The sequence below is a fragment of the Nicotiana attenuata genome, chromosome 3, assembly GCF_001879085.1.
Source record: "Nicotiana attenuata strain UT chromosome 3, NIATTr2, whole genome shotgun sequence".
In the NCBI taxonomy this organism is placed as follows: domain Eukaryota; kingdom Viridiplantae; phylum Streptophyta; class Magnoliopsida; order Solanales; family Solanaceae; genus Nicotiana; species Nicotiana attenuata.
The window spans coordinates 59,412,850-59,424,060 of NC_031991.1; the positions used below are offsets into that span (position 1 = coordinate 59,412,850).

Sequence of the window (11,211 nt, forward strand, 5' to 3'; positions counted from 1 at the left end):
CCGGATTTTTTGTCATACTAATGGCACTAGTGTTATCACAAAATATAGGGATGCAACCAACATCAATTCCAAAGTCCAATAATTGTCGTTTGATCCACAGCAATTGAGCACAACATGAAGCAGCAACAAGATACTCAGCTTCAGCAGTAGATAGAGCCACTCAATTTTGCTTTTTGGTAGCCCATGACACAAGACATGAACCAAGAAAGTGTGCCATACCTGAGTCGCTCTTCCTATCCACAAGGAAACCTGCATAAATAGCGTCAGCATACCCCACAAGGTTAAAATTACTACCTTTTGGATACCAAAGACAAAGGTTAGTGGTGTCTTTCAAGTATCTCAATATTCTCTTTACAGCACTCAAGTGGGACTCTTTTGGATTTGCCTTGAATCGAGCACAAACCTACACTGAACACAAAGTCAGGTCTGCTAGTAGTGAGATATAAAAGAGAATCAATCATTCCCCTATACGACTTTTGATCAACAGATGAACCAGGTTCATCTATATCCAATTTCGTGGTGTTGCTATAGGAGTATCGATTTCTTTTGTTTCTTCCATTGTAAACCTTTTAAGCAACTCTTTCACATATTTCTGCTGATGGATCATAGTTCCATTTGAGTTTTGCTTAATTTGTAAGCCTAAAAAGAAATTATTTCAAATTCACTCCTCATTAGTTTAGCAAATTCTTTGCTTAGCTTATCAGTAGTTGCTCCAAAGATTATATCATCAACGTATATCTGCACTACTAAGAGGTCTTTACCTTTTTTCTTCAAGAATAAAGTGTTATCGATTTTACCTCTCTTGTAGCCATGCTCAAGCAGGAATTTTGATAATCTTTCATACCATGCTCTGGGAGCCTGCTTGAGCCCATTGATGTTTTATACTTCAATACCATAAAAAGGGGGGGGGGTGATTATGGATGGACCTGGTTCTTCTAAGTGTTCCTTAACCTACTATTGCAGAAATAGTAAATGCGAAAAGTAAAGAACACAAGTATTTACGTGGAAAATACCTGGCTCAAAAGGTGAAAAAACCACGACCTACTTCCCAGTAGGATTTTCCCAAACTCTCCACTAAATCACTGAGCCAAAAACTGCAGTTACAAAACACTTTTCTAAACCTAGGATTAACTCTAATCTCGTTGTGGCAAACAGCCTCTAACTGTTGCGACAACTTCAAGTTAACTCTAACTTGAATACTCTGAGTACCTATTACAATTGCCTCTAGATAAAGATGAAAGGTACAATATGAAAACACCTACTACAATTAAACTAGAATAAAATACAGACACTTGGAGCTGATTCTTCTATCTGGTTCATGTAGCTTCAGGATCGCACTCTTAAAACTCACGGGAATTGCTCACAAAATGCCTTGCTATTTTGCTCTCAATTCTTGCTTAACTTCAGTATGTGTGCATCACCTGTAAAGTGAGAACATCCTGCAATTTATAGAGTTAGTATATGAAGAGAATAACTAGAGTTCTAATGCTACTCTTCCTTGGTGGAAGAGTTCTAGTTGATCTCAACTTCTAACTCCTTCCCTATCTCGGACAGTATTCTCTATTGGTAAGGAGTCCTTCCCCTTGTGAATTATGCAACCTTTTCGATCAGGAGATATCAAATATACCAAGTTAAGCTTATCTCCTTCACGTGCATCCCACATGCTCGAATCTGCCTTCTGTGCACACAAGGGATGTACCTGGTTCATGCCTGAGCTTCCTTTGTCAATCTTCAAAACTAACCTTCACTTGAGCCAACACTAATTTTCTTCAGGCATGAAAACAAAATCCGGATATAATTTATGTAGGATATTTTATTTTCCATAAAGAACAGGTCCTCAAAAGACAATTAATGTTGCAGTTTTGTAACTTGTGTTTACTCAGTCAACCTTTTTGCATTCCGCTATACCTATGGGCCAATTTCTCTAACAACACAGCTTTATCGGATCGCCACTTCCTTTTTCCTTCACTTCTTTTTACAGCAAACATCGGATCATATTCCCACTTCTATCTTTTAGCGACACTTTAATTTTCCTTTAGTTGGAGTGAAATTTCAGGTCTATTTACTTAATTTCTTGATCCTTGCGAGTGCACTAATCTTTTTTGCATGCACTGATTGTTTTCCCTTCTAACGTGAGTTCAACTTATACAATGACTTATGTTTTTGTAGCACTGTTTAATTTGTGGATTTTGTGTTTTCCTTTTAATCATTATGTGGAATGTGTTATCCTTTGTTAGCAGGTGAGAAAATGGCTCCTGTTCTGCTTCATGGTACTCTGCATGTCACTGTACACGAGGTTGATAGGCTGCGCGAGAAGCACGGTGGCAACTTCTTCAGCAAGGTAATATATATGAGCTCCAGTTGAATTTGAGTTGGTTCACCATACGTCAAATTTGAATTGTTTTTTTTGCACTTTTGTATTCTTGAATGTCCTTTTTTTTCTTTCCTTTTGGTCTTATGATTATGGTTCATCAATTAACCAGTCTTTCACAGTCTCAAGATTTAGTCCCTTTTGATATGCTACGTAGAACGTAGTGTTTTCTGAATTTTCTATGAACATGAAGTTGGAATTTTCTTCGCTATTGGGGTTGGATAAGTATGTGGTGAATGTAAAACTGTAAATAGACATGAAAATAGGCACAATTCGCGTGCTGTTAAAATGGTAGCCTTGTTCCCAATGAACAAATTGGTAGCATGTTAATACATTATTCAGCTGAATCGTGAGATTCCATATTGTCTTTTAGACGTGTCTTACTCTATTGGTGTAGACATTTCTTACTCTGATGAATTTTGTTTTGTCTGTATTTCATAACCCCATGATATATTCCCATTAACATTGTTGTTCCTCTAATTCTCTTTTAAGCTTTCACCCTATGAAGTCTATATTTTCTGGCTGATCTTTCTCTTAATTTCTTAAAACAACAGCAGCACAAACTTCTGCTATTGTAGTTTTATGAATCATGAATGAGCATAATCTCCTGATATTTATAGCACGGTGGAATTCAAGGATATTGAAAACTTCAAATTGAAGCTTGTGGAGAAATCTAACTCTGTCCTAAATGCTTCTGGCAGAAACACATGCTCCTTACTACTTGTATTAAATCATCAAGACGTGTGCTCATCCGGTCGTTCTCTCCCTCTCTGTGTCTTGGGTATTTACTTTGTTTTCTGAATGATGAATAGGGGTGTTTCAGCTATTAAAAAGGTTAAAAGTTTCCTCTTGGATAGGGAAGTGAAGCTGTTTATGTGAAGTCATGTACCGATAATGTCCATTAGTTTCAGTGTAAAACCTGTTATTGTTGAAACACCTACAGAATAATGGATACTACTTCTTCTCAATGCCAAGTTAAAGTAGTATTCTGTCCAGCTCATTTCTTCAGCACAAAATACTGATCGTGAATTGTTGTTTTAAGTAACATGTAATTAAACAATGCAGTATAACTCTTGTTTTTTCTCTGTACCATTTGTAATGTTTCTGAGGCCTCTCTGACTTATGTCATTCACTCAAGAAAATGGACTCTTTCAACTTGTTTAGAAAAGGATTCTCCCTCTAATGAAATTTCTGATTAGTTGAAATCTCATATTTGCAGATTAAAGAAACCGTCGAGGAGACTGTAGGTGTTGGCAAAGGAGCTTCTAAAATGTATGCAACTGTTGATTTGGAAAAGGCAAGAGTTGGAAGAACCAGAGTCATTGAAAATGAACCGAGCAATCCTAGGTGGAATGAGTCGTTTCACATCTACTGCGCTCATATGGCGTCAAATGTTATATTTACAGTCAAAGATAACAATTCCATTGGTGCAACCTTAATTGGAAGAGCTTATTTACCTGTTAATGAACTCTTAGAAGGGGAAGAAGTTGATGAATGGATTGAGATACTGGATGAAGACAAGAATCCCATAAAAGAAGGTTCTAAGATCCATGTGAGGCTACAGTTCTTTGATATCAGTCGAGATCGTAATTGGGGACGTGGAATAGGTAATCCTAAATATCCTGGTGTCCCTTATACTTTCTTCCCACAGAGATCAGGATGTCGCGTTTCATTGTATCAAGATGCACATATCCCTGACAAATTTATTCCTAAAATCCCTCTCTCGGGGGGTAAATATTATGAACCGCATAGATGTTGGGAAGATATCTTTGATGCGATTACAAATGCAAAGCACATGATTTACATTACTGGCTGGTCTGTATATACTGAAATAACCTTGTTGAGAGACTCGAGAAGGCAAAAGCCTGGAGGAGATATCACACTCGGAGAGCTGCTGAAGAAGAAGGCGAGTGATGGTGTTAAAGTCCTTATGCTTGTATGGGATGACAGAACATCTGTGCGTCTGCTGAAGAAGGATGGTCTTATGGCCACTCATGATGAAGAAACTGAAGAGTTCTTTAAAGATACTGACGTGCACTGTGTACTTTGCCCTCGGGATCCTGATGATGGTGGAAGCATAGTTAAGGATTTGCAAATCTCTACAATGTTTACTCATCACCAGAAAATCGTAATAGTGGACAGTGAGATGCCCAGTGGAGAATCAGACATGAGGAGGATTGTGAGCTTTGTTGGTGGCATTGATCTTTGTGATGGGAGATACGATACACCTTTCCATTCACTTTTTAGAACACTGGACACTGCACACCACGATGATTTCCACCAGCCTAATTTTGCTGAGGCTTCGATTACAAAAGGTGGGCCTAGGGAGCCCTGGCATGACATTCACTCTCGCGTTGAAGGACCAATTGCTTGGGATGTTCTGTTCAATTTTGAGCAGAGATGGAGAAAACAAGGCGGAAAAGATATTCTAGTCAACTTAAGAGAGCTTGACAATGTTATCATTCCACCATCTCCAGTCATGTATCCAGATGATCCTGAAACATGGAATGTTCAGTTATTCAGATCTATAGATGGTGGGGCAGCTTTTGGTTTTCCTGACACACCCGAAGATGCAGCAAAAGCTGGTCTAGTGAGTGGCAAAGATAACATAGTCGATAGAAGTATTCAGGATGCTTATATCACTGCTATTCGTCGGGCAAAGAATTTCATTTACGTTGAAAATCAGTATTTTCTTGGAAGCTGTTACGATTGGCAGTGTGATGATGTGAAAGTGGAGGAGATAGGTGCTTTGCATCTCATTCCAAAAGAACTTACATTGAAGATCGTGAGTAAGATTGAAGCAGGGGAAAGGTTTACAGTATATGTTCTGGTTCCAATGTGGCCAGAAGGAATTCCTGAGAGTGCATCTGTACAAGCAATATTAGATTGGCAAAAGAGGACAATGGAAATGATGTATAAACATATATTCCAGGCTATCAGAGATAAAGGTATTGACGACCACCCCAGGAATTATTTGACTTTTTTCTGCATTGGTAATCGGGAGGTGAAGAAGAGCGGAGAATATGAACCTTCAGAAAAGCCAGAACCTGATTCTGATTACGAGCGAGCTCAGGAAGCTCGTCGCTTCATGATCTATGTCCATTCCAAGATGATGATTGGTGAGTTGTGGTTTGCAAATTTCTATTCTATCTTAAACTTGATTATCTGAAATATGGAATTTAGATGTCTTGAATATGGCGAGAAAAACTTTCAGGTTTTATAAGCTCCTTGAAATACTTGAAGGATTTAACATGGTAAACAATCAAGTTCTTGATTTGTTTGTTTTGATCAAACACCAATCCTTAGATTTACAAACTACAAGAGACATAGACTTTCTTGCATAAGTACTGCATTAAGTTACACTCAGAGACGGATCCAAGATTTGAACTTTATGGGTTCAAATTCACAATCTTACCACATCGCGTCTAATTTACTGGGTTCAAACTCTATTTTTGCATTTATAATAGCTGAATTTTTAACACATATACAGAACCTGAACCTGTAACGTCTTCATTGGCTCCCGCCCCTGGTTACACTTAGAGGTGGATCTAAGATTTAAACATGATAGATTCCGCCATGCATCTTTCTATGTGGTTTAGTTGAACCCGTTGAGTCTATGTTGCATCGATTCCTGCTTATGCTAGCATGATGCTAGTAGCATCGCGTGATACTAACTTAGTTTCTTAACAGTTGATGATGAGTACATCATAGTTGGATCAGCCAACATAAACCAGAGGTCAATGGATGGTGCAAGAGATTCTGAGATAGCAATTGGAGCGTACCAGCCTCATCATTTAACGACAAGGCAACCAGCACGGGGTCAAGTTCATGGTTTCAGAATGGCATTGTGGTACGAGCACATGGGTATGCTTGACGACACCTTTCAACATCCAGAAAGCGAGGAATGCGTGAGGAAGGTGAATCAAATAGCTGATAAATATTGGGATCTGTATACAAGTGAGAGCCTAGAAAATGATCTGCCTGGTCACTTGCTCCGATACCCCGTTGGACTTACGAACAATGGGGATATCACGGATTTGCCTGGAAATGGAAATGAGTTCTTCCCTGACACTAAGGCCAGGGTTGTTGGTACTAAATCTGACTACCTTCCTCCTATCCTCACTACATAAGTGGAAAAACATGTTGGCTAGTTACCTTAAGAGAAAATAAACACATAGTATATCCCAAGGAAACTGCAGTTTGTAGTGGGAATAACAGATGGTTTTTTGTCTTATAGATTTCTAATCGAGGGATGTGCATCTGAGATTTGATGAGGCTCCTTGTTTTAATTGTTGTTTTTGTAGATGTTTTTCAGATTTGTGTACGTGTTCTGAAAGGATTCTAGTATTAGATTTGCTTTCTTTGGAAATTTAACACTTCGTTATTTTCTTGTTGAACTCATTGTCTTGTTAAGTATACCACTACTACATTGCATCTACATTTATTTTTTGCCGAAATATTCATCCATTTTAGGTTCTTAATTTTATAATAACAACTATCTTCAACATGCGTGGACCTGAAATGACTATGCATAGATCACCTCTATTTGTGTGGTCCGTTCTAGTGATAGCGTTCTCACTTTTATTATCATTTCTGGTACTGGTAGGGGCAATTACCATGTTATTAACTGATCGAAACTTTAATACAACCTTTTCTGATCCCGTTGGAGGGGGAGACTCCATATTATACCAGCATCTCTTATGGTTCTTCGGTCATCCAGAGGTGTATATTCCAATTCTACCTCATGAACAAACTGACTGTATGAATCGTGATCAATCATCAAACCAAAACAGCGGCCCAAAATGGCGTGATCAATCATCTAGCAATAACAAAGTCAGAAACTCTAACAAGAAGATTCAGAAAAATACAAGAATGTCACGATTGGAATTCGAATCTATGACTTAAACGCAATTTATGAATTATCTTTATCACCACATTAGAAGTTTCTAATATGTCAAAAGCAATTTATGAATTATCCTAATCACCATATTAGAAGTTTCTTTTATGTCAAAAAGATTTAATGATTTACATATATAAAAATAATGTGATGCTCTGTATGAACACTCATCCAAACCATGTAAGTCCACCCTTCTAGTCAACCAAAGGTGTACTGAATCTCGTGACTTTTAGGAGTTTCTCTGCACAGGTGTCTAAAAGTTTAAGGCAGTAAGTGACATGTAGATGTGAGATTGCATGCAATCAAAAGGCGAAGAAATAATCAGCCAAGTGGCCAAATTTCAAAAGATGGTTTATTATTTGCCCACTTGGCTTATTATTGGATGAGCCTCACCTGTCATTACCGCTAGGAAGCAGTTAGACTGACACGTGTCTATTGGACGTTTATTTTTATCATCACCAAATTCTAGTATTTCCCTAATCCAATCAATCGTGGCATTTCGCTTCAATTATTAACGTACCACGTACTAATTGTAAAATTGAGAAGATTAATATTAGTGAACTAGTGTAATCATCTTCGTGTTCTCCTTTTTTATCACGGACAGGGCCTACCACTGTCTTAATAGAGCTCTATTAAAATACAAAATTGGCCTGTTAGTTAAAATTAATTGAAATTATTAGTCGAAAAATATATAAAATTTATTTTTGGTATATAAAATTAATATTTCTAAAAACGACTAAATTATACATTTCTCCTAAAGTTCACCGTTACTTTCAAATTCCATAGGTACAACAGAAGCAGACAACAATTAGTGGCTTAGAGGGATGACAATGAAGATTTAATTTGACTACTGCAAATATTATCCACAAAAAACGAGAATCAAAAATTTCAAATTCTTTTTTTCCAAAATATCAAATCACATGCAACGAAAGGCGCACAGCAATCTAAGAATCAATTTCGTCTGATTCTCACCTCAAGTGAACCAAACATTTCCATTTTATTGTTTCTTTTTGTTCCTTTTTCCTTTCTTTGAATATATCCTCTAAATTTTGGTGGCATGAAAGAACTCTAGATTCTAACACCATAGCTCCGATCATAAAATGCCTTTAGCAGAATAGGTGCTGATGTTTTTGCATTAGATAAAACTATATCTTTTCATTAATGAGTTTTATTATCTTTGTAGTAATACTTTGGCTCAAAAAATCTAGAATTTTCTTGTGAAATCTAATAGGAAATCTTTTCCCGTGATACAAGCTGCTACGTACTATAAAGTAGTTCATAACTTGAAGAGTAAAATAGTAGAGAGAACTTCCACGTCTCCAACTCTCATCACTTCTTTAATTTTCTTCTTCATCTTAGATTCTTTTATTCATTCAATACTTTGTGGGGATTGTGTAGACCACCAAAACAATAAAGCAATTTCCATTACAACAACTTTGACTATCCTTTATTCTCTGCCTTTCGTCTCTCTTTCCCCTGCCGTGCGGTTCATTACTGAAAGCAATATCTGATTTCTAAATCCAACACTTGGAGATAAACTAATCCACTATTTTATCTTTCCTTTCTCTATCTGATTCCTCTTTTAGAAAGGTTTTTAAAAAGTCGAAAGAAATCGAGAGTCTCACGACTATTATTATTTTATACCTCAAATTATATTGAAAAATCTGCACCAACTCCAAATTCATTATTTGTTCATAAGTTGTGGGCTTTACACATATAAGAGTTCGTACTTTAACTAAACCACCCACTAATTTCTTCTTACGCAAAAACTTTTACTATAAAATATTGAGACGCCTTTCTTTGTAAGTCAACTTTCTTGCTACATTTTAGACCATCAATATTTCTCTCTCTTTAAAAATTTGTATTCAACCCCACCAACATCATCGATCATGTCAAGTATGTTGGGTTCACAAGGCTTGGTTTTAGCAACAGCCATGGCTGTCTCTGCCGGTACCGTCATTCTACTGGATCTTTTCCGGGTCAAGTACTCCTCGACCCATCTTTCCGTTCAACAAGATCACTCTCCACCTGAAAATCAGATTCTCAAATCTTGTTTATCTTCAGGTAATACTCATATTTAATTTTCTCTTGGTTTTCTTGAAAAATTTCCTGGTAATTCTCGTTTAATTTAATCTAATTATAGTTCTCGCATTAATTTCAGCTGGAAAGAACAAGGACAGAGCAAAGAAGAAAAAGAAGAGAGTTCATTTTGCAGCTGATGTGAAATCTTCAAGTGGAAATGGCGAGGAGTACAGAAGAGAACACATGAGGAAATATACAGAAACTCGTATTAAATCTTGTGGGAATGAGATTGTGGGTATGCCAGGTAATAGATTGGCTTTGTATACTGGGATTCTCAAGGATCGGGTGCAACGCATGGAATACTCGTATTGATACAATTGTATTTTCGTTTAAGTTCGTCTTGTTGCGATGCGAAACGGAGAAATATAATTAGGGGGAAGAAAATTTTAGGCTTTCCACTGTAACTTTGTAAATAATGGTGTGAAAAGTTGTGTCATGGTTTTCTGTAGAGTTTTTAGTCAAAATTGTCCCTCATCTTTTGGGATAAGTCTAACTTTGTCCTTTATCTATTAACCTGAGCACCTATAGTCCTTTAAGTTTGTTAAAGTTGAGCGGGTTTAGTTCATTTAACAAAAGACCCAAAAGGTGACCTAAAAACTAACAGTGGTTTCACTGAGTCAACCGGGTAAAGAAAATTTCAGTACTCAAATTTTGCAGAACCGATGTAGTGAACCATAAGAATTCTTTTTTGTGTTATTTTGTTTCAGAATTTCTAAACACGAGTAAGGCGAGTTTCCAAAGTAGGCAGGAGCAGTTGTAAAGTATATATACAGCATATCCTCATTGATAAACTTCACAGGATATCGATTTCATCGTTAATCTGGAGATGCAAAAAAAGTAATTTTCTTTAGTTCCTTCCTTTGTCCCTCTTCTATTCTCTTTCAATCTCAAAACTTAGAAGAAAAAAATGATAGAAGGCAAGTTAAAGTTGCTGCTAAAGGCAAAGGCCATGTATAGCGGCAAGAAAAGGAAAAGGTGGCTATGATGATGTTAAACAAATTGGGGAAAAATGAAATTGGGATTTCAAAGAATAAGAACAGTCCGGTCAAAATCTCTTTTTCACCCATTGACGTCAATGACTCATGCATTTTCTGTTTATATTAGGATTAGGACTCTCCATTTGATATTTTTTTAGGTAGACTAAACCTGCTCAACTTTAACAAAAGTTAGACTTACCCCAAAAGATATATAGACAATTTTGGCTAAAAACTTGTTTTCTGTACATGAAATTAGGAACTCTTTTATATTTTCTTTGTCTTGAATTCTCTCCCCTTCTTATTTTACGATTTTAGACTATAAGTTTTCACCTTCTCAGCTTTCTTTTTCCTTCTTAGTTCCACTATCAACGTCGTAAATGGTAGGTTTGTACTAGTTTTATATTTTGGCGTTGTTCAATTCCTTTGATTTGCAAAAGATAATAAGTGTGTGTTTGGACAGATTTCGACGTGAAGAAAATAAAATTAAAAATACAAAATATTTGTGATAAGAAATATAGTTATACGGGCGGCCCAACAAGTTTTGTGGCCTAAAGCCTAACTTTATGAGGGGCCTTAACTTTTTTTAAAAAAAAAAAAACAAATTGATTATTTATTTATTTGAAGTTTATTTTTCTAGCGTTTCTTAGATGCGAAGTTATTAGTAATTTTCTTATAATCAATAACTCCTAATAAGTCTTTCTTAATATAGCTAATTATTTAACCTTTCTTGAGACATTGATGATTTAGGTAAGATTTTATCAATTTTAATTTTGAAAACTTCTTTCCGTTGAAGCGACGGTAACAAGAGTTATTAACAATATTCCATAAGAAATATAGGCATTGCAAAAGTATCAAATCTTTTTATTTGACCGAATGTGTAAATT

General features: G+C 36.4%; 2 protein-coding genes across 3 annotated transcripts; both read left to right on the forward strand.

Annotated features, from left to right (window-relative positions):
* Nucleotides 2,017-6,768, forward strand: LOC109223848 (phospholipase D alpha 1). 2 transcript variants are annotated; one of them, XM_019388294.1, is made up of 4 exons: nucleotides 2,017-2,132; nucleotides 2,238-2,341; nucleotides 3,591-5,490; nucleotides 6,062-6,768. In XM_019388294.1, the coding sequence occupies exons 2-4, from the start codon at nucleotides 2,249-2,251 to the stop codon at nucleotides 6,499-6,501; spliced, it is 2,433 nt and encodes an 810-aa protein (XP_019243839.1). In that variant the 5' UTR covers nucleotides 2,017-2,132; nucleotides 2,238-2,248; the 3' UTR covers nucleotides 6,502-6,768. The 2 variants fall into 2 exon arrangements, with proteins under 2 accessions (XP_019243839.1, XP_019243838.1); XM_019388293.1 differs by having other exon boundaries at nucleotides 2,241-2,341.
* On the forward strand, nucleotides 8,317-10,606 carry LOC109223849. The gene is made up of 2 exons (XM_019388296.1): nucleotides 8,317-9,332; nucleotides 9,430-10,606. Exons 1-2 carry the CDS (start codon nucleotides 9,158-9,160, stop codon nucleotides 9,660-9,662), a joined length of 408 nt encoding a protein of 135 aa, XP_019243841.1. The 5' UTR covers nucleotides 8,317-9,157; the 3' UTR covers nucleotides 9,663-10,606.